This window comes from Martes martes (assembly GCF_963455335.1).
Source record: "Martes martes genome assembly, chromosome: 5".
NCBI lineage: Eukaryota > Metazoa > Chordata > Mammalia > Carnivora > Mustelidae > Martes > Martes martes.
In genome coordinates, this window is record NC_137892.1 from 52,552,715 (window position 1) to 52,571,108 (window position 18,394).

An 18,394-nucleotide genomic window follows, 5' to 3' on the forward strand; every position below is an offset into this window, starting at 1 on the left:
ACAAGCTAACTAGCTTCTTTTTTAACTATACTGCCCTTGTATATATTAGCAAGAATCTACACAGTAAGAATTCTTATGAACATTATCATAAAAATTAACTATGTGACTTTGCCAGGGGAAACTAAAATCCATTTAGAACCATCACTTACCTTCAACAAAAGTCAGAATATCTCCAGCACCTATAAAATCTAAACCTTCAGTAGCAGTTCCACCAACAACACGCCATTCAACTGTCACCTGACCTAAGCTGCCCCCTGTCCTGTGAATCATCAGTTCCACCGTGGTCTGGGGCTGCTCCTGAACTTCAACATATAAGCCATCTTCTGAGGTATTGGGACTAATACTGTAGATCACAAATACTCCAAAGGCATCACCATTTAATGCTATGACAACTGTAGAAGTATTTGGCTGTCCTATGGTTGGTTGGTTTTTAAAACTGGCTGTGATGTTCATGAGGTGTACTTCAAGGAGAGAAATTAGAAAACTCTCATCCATCTCTGGGAAATCATCGGGAAGAATAGAAACCGTGAGATTTGCATATTCATCACCCTCCAGCATTACGGCCCATTGCCTCATCACAGGCTCATAGTCACTCCCAGCCACAGCCTGACCGCTAAACAGAGACGCTACCCTGGTCATGTTTTTCCTGTAGGTCCAGGAGTCCGAATTGTTAACCACCGGACTGATCCAAGATGTCATCCAAAAACACTGAGGGCCCTCAGAAGCACTGAAAAAAGAGAACGCTGAGCATGCGTGTTCTTTGAGACACAAAGTGGCACAGGTATACTGGGGTTCCTTCATGGCAGAGACATTCACCCAAGTTCTCCACAGCGGGTCAGGTACCCCTTGAATTGGCGATTCATAGTAGGACAGTAAATCTTGACCTTCCTCGACTGCAAGAGCCACTACATCAATATCAGAAGTACTGTAGAACAACAACAGCCGACCAAAGTGCCCTCCGCTAAAAAGTGGAGCGACAATTAAAAGACAGGTTAAGCACTCAAAGCAATCTGTGGGTTACATAGAAAAGGAAAATACTGACTTCAGTTCTCACTTTTTTTTTTTAAGTATAGAAAGTAATAGTACAAACACAGCCATGTTTCTTCATTATATTTGTCTTTTGACATTTTATTTTCTCATATAAGGGAATCTTGCTAGTTTTCAATTAAGCAATAGTTATTTTTAACCAAGCTGTAAAGATATCCTGCAAGATACGCAAATCATATCCATTTCAGAATTATCAAACAGAAAATGAATTCTCATTACCAGATTTCACTTAAACAAGGTAATAATGGTAATAGCAGGAGTGCATATTAAGAAAATGTAATTACTTGCCACAAATTCCCAAGACCCCTTATTTTCTATTTCTGAAGGAGTTCAGTGAACTTTACACTGCCTCACACACACATGGAGAAAAAACAACCTGAAAACCACCCACTTCATACAGCATTTAAATATTCTTTAATTTGGAAGCTAGTTGTATTTAAGTTCTAATTCAAACAAATCCTAGATTAAAGTAATAACTTTCTGTGGTTAGAAAGCCCAATAATCTATAATCTATTATCTATTTCACTAATAATAAGTATGATAAATATATTGGGCTCTTCATACGCATAGTTATAATTCAATTAACAAATTACCAAACCTATAAAAGAATTAACATCATATAACAACCATCAAACCTGAATTATTTAATTGCACAAGAAGTCATTTCCCACCACCCACAACCTCCATTCCCCCATAGATGCAAGCCATTGTTCCATATACCTTCGCCTAACAGTTATGTTAGCACAGGAACTTCGCTCCAGAGGTTCTTGAACGCGATAAACCGACTGGACAAAGGCTACTGTACCGTAAGGATTATCATTGGCAGGAATAATAATATTTGCCACTCGATCTAACCCAATAGTACCTCCACCAGAGGCATCAGTTAGTTGCACTTGGATAACCTAAAAATACAGTGAAAATTTCCTTAACAGAATCCCAGTTCTGAAATTAAAATAACAATGATGCAGGTGGGGGATAATCAGACATATAATCCATACAAGGACAAGGACAAAATATAATGTAATATGAATGGACTCAAAGAAACTCCCCCATTACGTTTACAAATCCAACATGTAACAGAATAATACATTACTGACTTTTAATAATAAAGCACAATTATACATAACAGGCCATCTAAATTCCTTAACATTCAGGTATATAATCTTGCAAATCAACTTTAAGATCCTTATTATAGTTACCATTTCAATAAGACATTGTATGTCCATTCTATACATTTTATTTAGGTAAAATATTGCATGTATGTTTCATAAGTAGCTAATCTATTATGCCTTATTTCCCACATTATCTTAAATGAAAATCCTCTGACAAAATTTAAAGATGTCCTATCATAATGCTATCTAAACTTTGAGAGAAGGAAAGAGAAATGTTTTATATGTATTAACTAATACCTAATATCTTAGAACTGAAAAACACAATTAGCATTCAAATGAAATATTATGGACTTCCCTTCTATGAAATCTGATATTATTAAAGAATAAATGCTATTAAAAGTAATTTAATAACACCTAGGGTTTCATAATACTTGAATTTCATAATGTAAAACTATCTTCAGTTAATATATGTTAGTAATGAATCAACTTTTTCACTGAGACTCTATTTTTACTTGCCACCTAGCTTCTTCACCATGAAAAATAAGTATCAGGCAGATATATCTAGGATGGTATTTGTCATATAGTAAATTTTTAAATTATTGAAGAACAAATAAGTGAGTAAGTAGAAAATCAAAATCTAAACTTAATTAAGATCAACTGGCCCACACTCAAGCTAAGAGGGAGTCTAGATACAAATTACGAGTTTATATGGAAAAATGTACAAATATACATGTTAAATATACAAAGATATATATTTAATCAAATATATGTAAAGATATATATTTAATCATTTAATGAAAATGTGGAAAAATACAGTGTAACTATACAAAAAATTTACACTACTGAACTGCGATATGTACCAGACCTTTTCCTAGAATATTCTTGTTTTTGTTTATCTATAAAAATCACTTTTACACTACCATATTTTGAAAATTCTTGCAGAAATAATTAACTTGACATTTTCTATAAATACCACAATGACAACCATCTGTTCTAGTCACTATAAGACAAGGTATGATTTACAGTGTCATTCTATACTAGCCATTCCTCTCACCTCTTCAATCTCCGGAACGTCGTCAGCCAGGACCTCTAACAACAAGGTTTGAATGGTTTCCCCAGGGGCAAAGGTCACATTACCTGAGACAACTCGCAGGTCACCAGTAGCAAGCTGTCCATTAATGGTGGCGACCCACTGAACAGTAACATTGCCGAGTGTCCCAGAATTTCGAATTATTGGCAGGTTTACCTTCACTGAGTTAAACTCAGGTTCCTCTACAATAAGTTTAGTAATCTGAAAACCTAATGGGCAGAACAGAGTTAATTTCAAATACAAAGTGAAACTGAGGCAACACAGAACTATTATCATCCGATAGCTGATTGTTTTTTCTCCCCTACGCAGCCTGAATATAAATAGCTAAACCCCCCAAATTGGACTAACATGCTGTGATACTAATTGGTCAGGCCTGACAAAATCTCCACATTATTATTCATTATGACAGAAGCAGAAATCACTAACTGAGAATCCCACAACGGTCAGGCCTGTACCAGTCATGAGGGAAGTAGGTCTAGTGAGTTCTGTGGCTAATTGCACAGTGCAAGCCTGGTCCAAAGAGGTGGCTGCTATTTTGTTCCCACAACTGATGCTGTGCAGGAAGGGAGGCTCAATGTTGCCAGATTTCCTGCTAATCGAGAAGGCCAAAAATCTAGATTTTTGTGTAAATTTACGTAAATTAATTTTTAAAAGAATTGTCTAAGATCCACAAAACACATATAGAAGCCAGATCTGACTTACAAGCCTAAAAGTTTTTCCCTTCTGTATTTGTGCTAAGATGCTTATTTCTTTTTTTAATAACCACTAACCACTGCTAGGAGGGTGCATGGATATCCTACATATTGGTATCAGCCAGTAAAAAAAGGGAAACATGATCAAATTGATTCTAAGTCCCTAAAAATAAAGAAATATATGGTCTATATTGACAAGCTACAGGGAAGACACAAACTAGTTTGGTTACCAAATAATCCATAGGGGTCATCAGAGGCCTCAATAATAATGATTGCCTCTGTTAATGCCCCTAGTTTGGCTCCTCCTGTTGTTTCATTCAGCAACTGCACAAGAAAAGATTCTTCCAGCTCAGGGTAGATGTCATTAATGATATATATTGGCACAGCTTTACTGGTTTCTCCTTCTAGCAGGACCACATCCGATGAAGCTATGCTATAATCTTCGCCTATAAAGATAAAAAGCAAAATGTTAAGACTTAGCCCCAAATATGATAATAAACATGCCATATACTAGTAAAATACTAGGACTTATCAAATTCTACAAATATACTTGTAAAGCTTTTTTGAGGATATTGACTACATATATTCTAAACAAAAAGACTTTTTCTCTCTTGCCAGAAAAAACAGGTTTGAGATCATAAAATAATGAAAAAGACCTCCAAAGGGTGTTCAAGTTTATCCTTTCATTTTTAGAAAGATGTATGCATAATTTCTTCTATTTGTCATATGCAGACATAGATGATATAGCTATGATATAGATATGGACATAGACAAAAATATATAGAGTCATCCATTACCATAAGATAACTCCTTATCTACAAAAGAGAAAGAAAATGTGCACAATCTTTTAAAACAAAGAACAGAACTAAAATTCTGACCTCACTAGAAAGATATGTTATACTGCTGTACAGATACATAGACATGTCTGCATTATCAATGTTATTGCTGGAAACAATGGGCTTTCATTTAAAAACCTGGATTTAAAGCTGTTACCGCATACCACTCATGTTGGCGGTAGCTTTGTTTCTGGTCAAACAGTGGGAAGGGAATGGAGAGAGCCTCCTTATGAAGCCTAAGGCTAATCTCCGAGAACTCTGATTCATCCCCACTCTTGAGCAATGTGTAGGGCCCCTTACAGTCAGGCATTCATTCCTCTAGGCTACCGATCCTGCATGCGTGCACGCAACCCAAGTACTTAGGGACTAGGTGAGCCTTGTTTATTATCTTTTCAAGCAAATATCATTTATTTCAAAATATCAAACGTGTTATCCTATCCGTTCACACTCATGTTTCTTCAAGCGCATGACAGAAAGATTCTAATTGAATAGCTCTCAGGCAGATCTCCCTCTAGACGCTGTAATAGCACCAATAAAAAAGGCAGTCTCCTAATATTTGCATTTGGCAGTGAAATCATTTTACTTACATAGAATAGTTAATGCTAGCCATTGCCTCTTCCACATTCTTCATAAATAAATAAACAAGCAAGATAAATGGGTTGAGAGGCAAGAGTGTTGCCAAGCAGGGCAACCATGCAGCTGCACATTTTATCCCACATTCCTCGGGATCATTTACACATGAATCCCTTTCAAATGACTAAAAAGCACACACAGAGAAAAGCCTAGCAATTCTTTCCCTAGTTTACTTTTCATTGGTTTGTGCCTATTTGGGTCATTTTAACTTTAAAATTCATATACAGTTTTGCGAACATTTTTCCAAAAAATTCTACAAAATCGTGTCCTAAATACACAATAAAAGCTCTACATTTATGCCTTTTAAAAGATGCAAGAGAATTACTGCTTTCTGGTTGATTTTTCTAACCACATCTGTAAGCGGCTTTTGTTAATTAAGGATATAATTTCCCTCCAAAACACTTCACTGCCCCCTTGGAAGTCTTCTCTCACCTGCAACTGCAGTGATTGGCACGGCTTTAAACTTCACAGAAACATCTGCGAAGGCTCCTCCTGCTCTAGTCACATTGATAATGGGTCCGACATGATTTTCTGCCACTCGAACAACGGGTGCTGAGAGCTGAAGCGTTCCAAATGCATCATCATTGGCAACGATGATTAGATGAGCAATAGTTTCTACCTTGGGCCCAAGGCGTGGAGAATTTGGAACTGAAAGACAAGAAAAGCTAATGTATCAAAATCCTACCAACCTGCCATAAGTCATCGGGAAATCTCAGCAAGATTCCATCAGCCAAATGGGATCCTCAGGGGCGCCTGGTTGGCTCAGTGGGTTAAAGCCTCTGCCGTTGGCTCAGGTCATGATCTCAGGGTCCTGGGATTGAGCCCCACATCAGGCTCTCTGCTCCGCAGGGAGTCTGCTTCCTCCTCTCTCTCTCTCTCTCTGCCTGCCTCTCTGCCTACTTATGATTTCTGTCAATTAAATAAATAAATATCTATATAAAAAAAATGGGATCCTCATTCGGTGCTTCTTTCTACTATCTCTACCAAAAAAATATGTACCGAATACTACGGGCCAGCACTAATCTAGATATGGGGGAAACAAAAACAAACAGAAAGTCCCTACTCTCTTGTAGCTTTACATTCTAGAGAGGTTTTTATTATAGACTCTTTTTTTTTTTAAGATTTTATTTACTTATTTGACAGAGAGAGAGATCACAAGCAGGCAGAGAGAGAGAGAGGGGGAAGCAGGCACCCTGACAAGCAGAGAGCCCGATGCGGGGCTCGATCCCAGGACCCCGAGATCACGACCTGAGCTGAAGGCAGAGGCTTAACCCACTGAGCCACCCAGGCGCCCCTTATTATAGACTCTTTAGCACAGGAATAGTTATCCTACAGGAATATTTTAATAAGTATTGGAAATTTGTCAAGAGGCTCTTCCAATGCTCCCCTAATTAGTTGCTAGCATGACATAAAATTTTTTAAAAAACAACATTTCACTTACAAAATTGAGTAGGAAAGTCATTAAGCTTTGTGGCCTCAAAGACCAGCTGCAAATCATCATACTGTAACTAAGTTACTCCCTCTCTGTTACCCTGTCCTTACTGACAAACCCATTCCTTTTTCCCATCTTCATTAACAGCCTCAAAGCTACCCCAACGCAGATTCACTTAACCAACTGAGCCACCCAGGCACTCCATCCCCAGTGCTGATACAGTAAAAAGTGTACTCAATACTTTCAAGGCTCTCTTCTCACTTTCCACTGATTTTAGAGACAGCAAAACTTGTTTTGAAGGCATTTAAGACCTTCCACAAACTCTCCCTAAATTATTTTCTAGGTTCAATTCCAACCAGCACGCTTGCGAAAACAACATAAAAAGTGACATTTTAACACAAATGAAGCATCAACAAATTCTTATGAGCAGTAAACAATTTCGAGTTGATATTTAGAGTATCTTTAACAACTATTGTATTTGGAAACATGTGATAATAAAATTAAACATTTTCAGACAATTTAATCTAAAAACAGTAACATCATTTAATTTCAATGATAGAGACCCACAGACTATGTTAAATTAAATCATGGTTAAAATTTAAAAACTCTAAATCAATATAATAAAATTAAATTCAACTAGATTAGAAAAAATTTTGCCAGGCCTTATTCTAAGCACTTTTCTTGTAGCAAGTCATTTAATCCCTACACCATCTCTATGGGGCAGGTAACATTGTCCACATTTTACCAAATAATCAGAGGCACAAAGACAGTGAGGAAGTCACAACGTATCATGTTAGTACCTGGTAGACATATCAAGAAGCATCCTGTGAGAGTTTGTCTAATCTCTTGGTCTCTACATACAATTCCTTATCAAACCAGGTATAAAACCTTGAATTATCCAAATCGTACATTCTGTGCTATGCTCTTACCCAGGTGCTGATCTCCAGTCTGCCCGTACTGCTTTCCTCAAAGTTAATGATTATACTCGGAGTACAGTAACAGAGACCTTATCAGGTCCTACGCTGATTTCGCTTATTAAAACGTAATCACTATCACACAGATTTGCATTTAATTGTTCTTTAATTATTTCACATCATATCTTATGTCTATTGTGAACTACCCCAAGTACGCTGCATGGTTCCAGGAACATAATAAGCATAAAATACATGTCAATTGTCTCTCCTATCCCATAGCACATTGATATTCCGCATACACCATGTTATTAACAACAATTGTTCGTATTTACTGAATGCTTATCATGTGCCAGATACTGCATTAATTTTCACATATATTATATTTAAGCCCCATTATATTTCTGTATAATAGATAAAGAAACTGGGGCAGAAAAAGATTATGTTCAATAATTTATGACTATATACCGAAACGTAAGTTATCTTACACCAACACCCACAGCTCCTAGTCACTGCTGTATGTGATACTCCCTTCTGGCTTTATTTCTATCTCACTCAATAAACTGAGTTCCTTGAAAACTAGACATTATTTTATAATTCTTACTCAGTAAGACTAATCGCTGGATTTTATTACAATTCATTTGCTCTTAGAATTGATCCTAAATCTTAAGAGAAAAAAGGATGCATATTGTGTGAGAATTTTAACCTTGACTGTAATCTGAACTTAATATTAGCAGTTGTCCTTTAAAGTAAGTTTCTTTCTATAATCTTGAACTACAATTACTTACTTACGTTGTGGGTAAGAATATTGTTTACTATATAGTGTATCCATCCAGGTATTACAGTAAGGTGAAGAGATTTATTTATGAGAAACTTTAGTCTATACGGCAAAACACAGTCAACATGCAGCGCTTAGAATCTTATTTTTGGAATATGTAATTCCAGTTTCCTTAAGAAGGTTTTATTTGTTATAAATATTACTCTAAAACTGATGTTAAATTGATATCAAATTAATATCATTAATCTTTCTTCCTTTACTTGTTCCCTTATTCCAGGAAATCTAGATTCTTCCCTTTATTTGTCCTCTCAGGGAGATGTGACGAATGAACAAGCTGTAACACAATGACTGCTCTCAGTTCCAAAAGCACAAGGCATGCTCTCTACCAGGAGCCACCTGGCTCTCTCTATAGAGCCTCTGAGCCACAATTCCAGGGGGAGTGACTGCTACTTTTCAAAAGAAGTTGCCAGATTGGCTGATTGGTCACTCCTCATTTTTGTCCCCAACAGTGCCTTCTTCTCAACTCCCAGTGACCAACAAATTTACAGGATTTCTTACTGCGACACACTCCTGTCCCCCTTCCCTTGCACACTTGCTGGACCCACATGCTCATGGCCGATGAAGCTCTATGGATCAGGGAATCATCCTGAGTGGATCAAGGTGAAGGAGGCTCAGGATCTTGCCATGAGAACTATCCCTAGAATACCCAGATTGACTTTAGAATGATTTGGAAGCCACAATACATAATACTAGTACTAATACATAGTACTAATACAATAGTACTAGAAGTCAGTTGCACTGGATTACACCAGAGCTTTTAACAATTTAGTTTGGGAACATAAGGGACTTTCAAAACATAATTTTGGGTTTTCATGTGTCCCACTTCCATTTGTCTTATAGTTTAACTTGTGTAAGGTGATGTTTTCAAAGTCAGAGCTTACTATTTTTATAGGATTTTTCTACTATACCCAATTCTTAACTTATTTTTTTAGGATTCTTACCTCCCATAATAATAAAAACACACTAATGGTTACTTACTTGGACGATTCTGTACTTTCTCTATTAAAGTAGAGTTGAGTAGCTCAATAAATACTGACTCCGATCTTTCCGGTTCATCATCATCCAAAATTGAAATAGTTATGGTTGCCTCACTCTGATTGGCTCCAAAAAGAACAAATCCAGAAGCTGGTATATAGTCTCTTCCTTGAGTTGCTCTGGCTATATTAGGTGGAAAATAGGGCGGTTTTTGCGTATCATCCAGTGTTGCATATGTGACTAGGACTTTTCCCATGAGGCCTTTTAATCTTATCACTGACAGTGTGATATTCTGGGTTGCTTCCTCAACTTTGATAGGTCTGTTTGTCTCAGAAAAGATAAAGACCCCACAAGGATCATCGCTAGCCAAAACTATTAATGTGGCATTAGTATGAACTCCCAAGGAGCCACTGGAGACACTGAGGATTGACAAAGAGAAGACCTTATCCAGTTCTGGATCTTCATCTGGAAGTATTTCCACTGTGATGTTGGCACTCTTCTGCCCAGTCTCAAATGTGACATTGCCAGAGGTGAAGGCCAGATCGCCATCAGGATCAGAGCCTATGCTCCAGAGCAAAGTCACTTGAGACAGAGCTCCATGGCTTCTCATTATCTATAAAATATTTAACAGCAAAATGTATTAAGAGAGGGATTAAAACCATTGATTAAGAGGTTTGTAAATATAGAATGATAGAAGGATATTAAATTTTCATCTTATCTTCTACAAGTTTTTCGCAAGAATTTGAGATTCTTGATGGCAGGGACCAACAACCACCAGTCTCTGAAGACCCTCACAGTACTTAAAAAGTGATTGTTGCATAAAGCTACACATTGATTGAACATTTTTACCTTCTAACTAAACTGTAGCTATATCATTTCTACAATTATGTATCAGTAATGAAGCAAATGTAATTAATAATTTCTTTTGTTTAAGCATACTCATGAAAATTTTTGCTTCTACTACAAAAATGGTATATACTTCATTGTAAGGAAGAAATGAGTGATATTTTCTGAAAAGTTAGTCATAAAACTCGTTTTTGAAAACAAATTATATTTCCTTTTATCTTCAATGTAAGATGAAAAACTCACCAAAAAACATATTTCTCCCAAAGTTGGATAAAATATACTTAAGAAGCAAGAAATACTTTTGCCAATAATATATTAAGAAAAAGAAATAGCTTTAATTATGAATGTTAACTCAAAATAACATTCAAGACAGGAATTTTATAAAACTGGATCTTTTCCCTTACTTTTTTTCTTTTTTTGAATAATTAGTTATCCTTTCTAAAGTTGTTCAAATTACTCCACAACAATTTACTGAAGATCTGCCATTGAGTGATCTTTCTTCATTATTTATATAAAATCTGAGGAAGCTGAGCAAGCTTCAAGCTCCTCCCAGTTGTTTAACAATTTAATCAGCTTAATTCCTAACTGGAACAAAGCAGAGAAGAAAGTACACACACACACACACACACACACCCCACATATAGGGTTATCATTATTACTGCTATTTACAAATGTTTTGGATTTTCTTTCCTTTTGGGAGAGAGGTGAGATAGGATTGCATTTTTCTACCCATTATCATTAGGCATGGCCAATGTGATTTGCTTTGACCAAAAAGTCTAAGTGGAAAGGTTACAAATCACTTCCAGAAAGAAATCATAAGGGCCAGTATGCAATTCTCCAACCCACATTTTCCCCTCCATGAAGACAGAAGCACCTGCCGGGATGTTGCCTCTGGGATCCTTGATCCCTTAATAACTGGCGATGGCCAAGTTCATCTGGAGACATACCATGAGTGGAAGAACAAATCTTTGTTATACTAAGCCCCTGCAGGCTTTACGAGACATTTGTTTCCATAGCCTAAGTGAATTAATACAAAATCTATAAAAAATAATATTTGGAGGGCTCCACTATATTCCTTAAAGAGTCAGGATTCCTCAAAATCATAAGACAAACTTATATGCAAAACTACATACAAAGACAAATGTCAAATCACTATTCAATTATCAGTTTGTATTGTGTGTACCACTAGACTTGTTCCCCTCTACCCAAAAAGGAAGAAAAAATAATAATAACATGAAGGACACTTTCATAATACAATAAAACAGTTTTAAAAGAATAGAAAGTGTCGAAGAGTGGAGGGAAAACTGTACTCACATTTAATGTAACAGTGCTATACCCATCTTCTGGTTCAGTTCCGCTGACAAAGAGTGACTCAGGGCTAAATTCAAATATACCATGAGCATGGTCAGAAGCAGCAATTGTCACCAGAATTTGTGAAGCCACTCCTAGACTGGCTGCATGGGTAAGTTCCAACAAATAGCAAGAAAATGTTAATAAGTAATTTACAAACCAAAGGAAAGCCAAGGAACAACTTTTTGAAAAGAGTTGTACCATTCATTGAGTATGTTCTAATTTGTTTTAGAAAGAAAGGCAGACACAAATGGTTGCCACACATATTCATGCTTTTATGACCTTTCTCTATTTTGGCACCAATGTGATATACAAGTGCTGTATAAGCACTTGGAGATGAATAAGGAAAACTTGTTTTCTTTTTCTGTCCTATGAAAGAGAACATTCTTCCACACAGAGTATATGAGGAAAGTCTCCCACGATCCTTGCTGACCTCAGAAGAACATGAGCCAAAATGCCTCTTACCTTTATGAAACAGTTTCCCTATGATTTTCAACTATCTGACTGAACAGATTCTTGGTTTTTAATGTGCATTAGTTCTAGGCCTATTTTTTCATCACATTATGATATTATAGATCTACCTCTCCTGGCCCCAAACACGCCAATCTTATAACTCAAGAGGTGCCAATTTTACAGAAGCATTGCATTTTTTTCCTAAGAATTATGTCCAACTTTTATATTGCATTAGTATATGCAGACAAGAAAATGAACAATTCCAGAAGTAACAGAGTAATTAAATACAGTGGTTACATGAGGCATTGGTGCAAGTTAGAAATGAGAGAGGTGGGAACATGAGTTCTAACCTTAAAACATAAAACCTGAAATTGTGATAAAGGAATATCTGAGGATTAGAAAAAGTTCTCCCTTGAGAAATAATTTTCTCTCGATACAAAAAAAAATTATCTGAGGTAAAAAGCTGAATCATGTTTGCATAGGAATCTACTTGAAATGCATTCTCTTTTCAGTATTCCCACCCATGACTGGCAACTTATTCTCCCCATTTATTGCCTTTTTAATTTCTTTTTTCCCAACTGTTTTGATTAAATGCTACATATAAAGACTGCTGGCTCTTTTTGTAAATAAAATAAGCATAATACGTTTAACAGGAAAGTATAAATGTACTATGTCTGTCTTTTTAGGTATTCAAAGCTATGTAAAATATTTTTCAAAAATCACTTTATGAATGATAGCAAAACTTCTATTACAGTTAGAATCAGGACACTGTATTAGGTTCATACAGAGGAAAGTCTGGGCTTTGGAGGTAGGTAAGGACTTGATTCTGGCTTGATCACTTCCTAGTTGGGTAACTGAGACATAGAGCAAATACTAATTTATAAAGTTGCTGCTATGGTTACTGAGATAAAATATGTAAAGAACCTGCACATAGTAGGTGTAAATAATTGTTCAGTATTGTTATCTCTAAAAAGAGAAGTTAAAATAAAATGAAGACTAGTAAAGGGCCTTGGAACAGCTGCTTACCATGCTTGTGAATAGTTGGAAGGAAGAATTCCATGTCCCCGTCACCACTACCACTGCCATCAACCCTAAAGAATTCAGTCACTTCACAAGGAGACAGAGAGACACACCCACACAATACACATTGACACAACGAGAAAATGGAGAGCTCTTAAAACATATCCAGAAAAGAGGAAAATATAGTAATATTCACCCAATGGCATGCATTCTTCCATAAAAGACAAATTATTTGAAGTGGTAAAAGTATAACATTTATCAAGCTATTTATTAAAAATTCATCCATAGCTTTAGGAACTATTCCATGTTAAGTTGGAATTGGTATTTCCCATTTCTGTCAACTTAACCAGTTGTCTTTTTAAATCACTTACTTAAAGCAATGTAAATTGCTTCTAACATTTTATTTATTTTTGTTTCTAACATTTTAAATATTTTTAAAATATTTGTGGTTGTGTACAATCACACACTTAGGCCTATATGACTATGACTATGACAGAGTCACCTTACCGCTCACCACAATCAACTCAAAATTAGGGAAATGCACCTAATATTTCCCTCCAGCCGTATGTTCAAATTCCCACTTTATTTACCATTCCCAGACTTGATCACCCTTTGCCACTGACATGGTAGAAAGAACCCTAGACAAGCAGTCTACAACAATCTGTTTCGGGCCTAGCTGTGAAAGATACCCACTGTAAAACTTCCAGCAAGCCACTAAAACTCCTGGTACTTCAGTTTTCTCACCTAAAAAATGTGTTGCCTTCTACAGAACTGCTCTAAAGACCAAATAAATAATGTAAAAAATAAAGTACTTGGCAGTATATATGAGGACTATGATAAAAAAGACAGTGGTTTACCCTCACTTCCAATACACTTAAACCCCGCCCATTAATTTACCAAAAGTTTGCAAAGAAGACAGGAAGCATACTGATGATAGCAATGGAAAAGAAGATAAGATAAGAGAGGCAAGTCCACATCCAGACCTATGTGCTTCTACTGGTGTCCTTGATTGACATGCAAGTTTAAGATCTGCCCTGCTCTTCTGTTCTTCCCCTCAATAGGACTGGGATACACCAGACATGAGAATTTATGGCACCCCAAATCTGAAATCATCTTAGAGACTTAGGAGGCAAAATGAATTTTAAGGACTATCCAGTACATCCTCCATATTATCTGCAAGTCATGAGAGAAGATGGTTCAACACTATGCACTCTGGCTAACATAAAACATCTATGCAGGTAGCTATCTTACATACAGTCAGTTTTATAGACAAAACAATATGGAATGACGGTTGCTCCCCTGACTCTCAAAAGAATTTAGCGCCTCACAATACTGTACTTCTTAGACAGTCCCTACTATAACTTGGGGAATAGAAGCCACTGTCTAGATTTCTTCACCTCCAATCCCAACTCACTGAGGGAAAATGAGATTCTCTGCCATTATTGCTTAGTCAAAGTCTGCAAGATTTGTTTTCAACTGAGTACTCATGCACAATTAATACCTAACAATGCATATTCTACAAATATGGGGAAAGTTTCTATATAAGATACCAAGTATCACTATGATCAGAAATATTACTTCTGAAAAATACTTAATGTTCCTTATCAATCAATAATGATCACTAACATTTTCTCTATTCCATAAGTATTGCTAACTACAAGTGACACAAAAAACAACTTTTCAAATATTTTATAGTGGCCCCTAATTACTGAAGTTGTGTCATGAAAATATGATTTGGAAATGCGAGGACTTCTCTCTGGAGGACAAACCAAGCAGGTATTTTTACATGCCATCCTCCAAACAGGCCATCCAGCATGTTTTTACTGCTTTATGCAGTCAACCAAGCTGCGGCACTGTTTAATCATTTCCCTGGTTTGCTTTCACTTGGGCTTTGTGAACACAGGGAAAGAAAATTTGGGGATATTTTCCATACTTAATCCAAAGTCTCATTACATAGTAGAAGACAATTTTAATATTTCTGTTTTACCCAATCTCTCCCTTTGGGTGACTTATATAGTATTATAACCTTCTTCATTAAAACAATGAAGATAATAATAAGACAGTAATACCAGGTTTTGGAAGGAAGAGATTATCCTGCTGATACCTTACCAACTCTCAATTTCTTACGTTTATAAAGGGACTATGGTACATATCACATGCATTGTATAACACCCCCAGCAGCACCTGAAAATCATACACATCAACACTTCTGTGAAGAAACCTATATAAATAGTTCATCCAAATGACTGTAAGAAGCATCTCTTCAGTGCAGATGAGTTTTGCCATGAAATGAATCCTGACTCCAAAAATCTTTGAAAATTGGAGATTCTGAATATCAGAATTGACTATAAAGTGTTATTGACCTGTTTTATTGATAATCATAAATTATCATAACAAATTATCTAAAATGGCTAAGTTCACCTGGACTACACCTGGAGATAGCTCTAAAGAAGCTACCATGAAAACTGAAAGAGTAAGAAAGGAACGACATGATTTTAGGAGCACCCATTATGAATGACAACTATAATCTGGCGATTCACTCAGGGGGTGCCTGGGTGGCTTAGTCAGTTGTGCGTCCAGCTCTCGATTTCGGCTCAGGTAGTGATCTCAGGGATATGGGATCAGGCCCATGTGGAGCTCTGGGCTCAGCGAGGAGTCTGCTTGGGATTCTCTCCTCCCTCTCCCTCTTATACAATCTCTCTCTCAAATAAATAAATAAATCTTAAAGTTAAAAAAAAATAATTTGGTGATTCATTACAATTATAGTATTTGGGGGATTCTTTTTTATATATGTAAAGAAATATTTTGTGCTACATAGAAACACATAACAATAAATATATTTCTAAGTTAAAAAAGAAAATAAAAGCACTCAACTTGGAAAAACCAATGGGGAAAAAAACAGCACAATAGGTGGTATCCTTATAATAAACATTAGAAATATTAACTCAGAGTTAACCAAACCTCACAGCAAAAGTCTAGGTAAACAAAACTATGAGTTGAATATTAATTTTTAAGACTAATTTTCTAAATTTATGTAGGGAGATGGAAATATTCTTTTTACCAAGAAAAGAAAGGACTATCCATCAAAAACTGTCTACCAAATTTATCGTAAGTAATTATTAATGTTTAGGGTGCTTTTTCCAAAGACTAGTTACTCACATATTTTAAAAAAAAAGGTAACATTGATTCAAAGGATCGTATTTCCTTAAGAGCATGAACTATCCTCAAGACAGATGAACAAGCAAATATTTGATACTTTTGAGTCACCAGCTTACCTCCTCCCTCCAAGTTCAGTAACTCAACTTTAAAAGATTTTTCCAATTCCGGGACAGAATTATCAGTGATATTAACAGAAATATATTTGTATCTTTCTCCTGGTTGAAATTCTAAGGTACCAGCAACACTCTGAAATACAAATAAAAGATTTATCCATTAGATTGTAATTATTCTGTATATTAATGTGCAAGATGAGAGTGTCTTCTATGTCCCAAATTATTATAAATACTGAAACAGAAGAACCTAAGTAAAATATAAACCTGAAAACACTTAAGTGGATGTGAATAGTGTTTGATATAAATTTTAAATAAATATTCTCCAACTAAGTAAAGCAGATGGATTTTTATTTCTCTTGTTTGCCTATTCATCAAAAAAGCAATCCAGGCAAACGAGAAATTTGAAAAGGTGACATCCACAAATTCCTAAATTAATTCAATGAGATGCATGAAACTCTTGACCACATATATTTAGAACTGTTCAAATTATATCAGGGTAATGTAAATAATCAGTGCGTAACAATAGCATTTTCACATTTTCATTCTGAGAATTTCTCCAAACAATAATAAATATCAGTCTACTGGGCATTAACGTTTTCTTGATTATACTTGCAACTGCAATTCATCATATAGATCTCGCATCAGAAAAGTTCAGATACTAGAGGAAAAACAAAAAGTTATTTAAGTTCAAAGTCTCAAGGCCCTTTTCTTCTCCCCAACCTCATTATCTCTTACATAAACATCGTCCCCTCAAGTCATGAGAACACATTTAAAAGTTTTAAATTTTTCTAGTGTTAGCTTGTGTGGACAAACTGTACTTCATTCTCAGGAGCTATTAATGATCTTAGAGCTAAATTGAGAAACCCATGTACAATTTACCTAATCATGCATTTATTTACTTTTTTGGATATTTATCAAATGCACATCATGTACATGGTACCATTTTAGATGCTTGGGATTCAAAAACAGCCAAGACAAATCCCTAGCTAGATGGAGACCATTCTATAGGGAGTGTTAACCACACAATATAATAATTTGAACAGAAAAACAACTGCTATAAAAGGCATATAGTAAGCTCAAGAAGGAAGTAATTAACTTTGCCTAGAGGACAGTCATCAGTGGAGTAATTCCACAAGTCTTAACAACAGAAATAATATTTAACTGTCTTAGGAAACCATCTTAACTTGACCTTAGCAATATCCTACACGATGAGCCATTTCCTCTTCTAGAAATATGTTCTTCTCTGGTATTCCATGATATTACACTTCTCTGGTATTCCATGATATCACACACACCTTACGTTTCTAGCTCATTCTTTTTAGTGTTCTTTGTTGATTTTAACAGTTGCCTTACAATCCCTAAAAACTGCTCATCAGACTCTCTTTAGAGTCTTTTTCTAAAAAAGGCCACCATGCATTTAGACTTCAAATAGTATTTATTCGCTCCCAACTGCCAAATTCTTGTCTTCAACCTCTGCTATCCAGACTTAAAATGTAATGCCTATTTCAAAGTTTTCTTATCATTTATGTCAGAATTTTTAATCCATGATTTTCCCTTAAAAAAAAATCTATGCCTTATCCAATCCTCTCTACAGTGCTAAATTATATAGCGGCAAGTTATCTGTAACAGGAACTAGGGAGTCACTTTTGACACACTCTTCTGCCTTATCCTTTGCACTCAACGACCTTCAAATCCTGCCGTTTTAACTCGGACACGTTTCTTGAGCCCCCCTACTTCTTCACATCTATGCCTTTACTCAGGTAGTGGACTCCTTACTGGCCTTTCTGCATCCAGTACTTCTATCTTCCAATCCATTCTCCCCCATTCTAACTACTGAGCTTTTATAAATACATAATACCTTTCAATTACTTAGCTCTGTTTTTAAAA

The 18,394-nt window shown here is 35.9% G+C and overlaps 1 protein-coding gene across 1 annotated transcript in view; it reads right to left on the reverse strand.

The window, feature by feature from the left end:
* Positions 1 to 18,394, reverse strand: part of ADGRV1 (adhesion G protein-coupled receptor V1) — a gene marked incomplete at its 5' end in the record, with an annotated part of 491,204 nt that overhangs the window by 409,492 nt on the left and 63,318 nt on the right. The window contains 9 exons of the mRNA XM_080804325.1: positions 150 to 961; positions 1,768 to 1,949; positions 3,214 to 3,458; positions 4,172 to 4,387; positions 5,843 to 6,058; positions 9,570 to 10,179; positions 11,727 to 11,866; positions 13,242 to 13,322; positions 16,511 to 16,640. Of these exons, the coding sequence (XP_080660451.1) occupies positions 150 to 961; positions 1,768 to 1,949; positions 3,214 to 3,458; positions 4,172 to 4,387; positions 5,843 to 6,058; positions 9,570 to 10,179; positions 11,727 to 11,866; positions 13,242 to 13,322; positions 16,511 to 16,640 (2,632 nt within the window). The remainder of the gene's footprint in view (positions 1 to 149; positions 962 to 1,767; positions 1,950 to 3,213; positions 3,459 to 4,171; positions 4,388 to 5,842; positions 6,059 to 9,569; positions 10,180 to 11,726; positions 11,867 to 13,241; positions 13,323 to 16,510; positions 16,641 to 18,394) is intronic.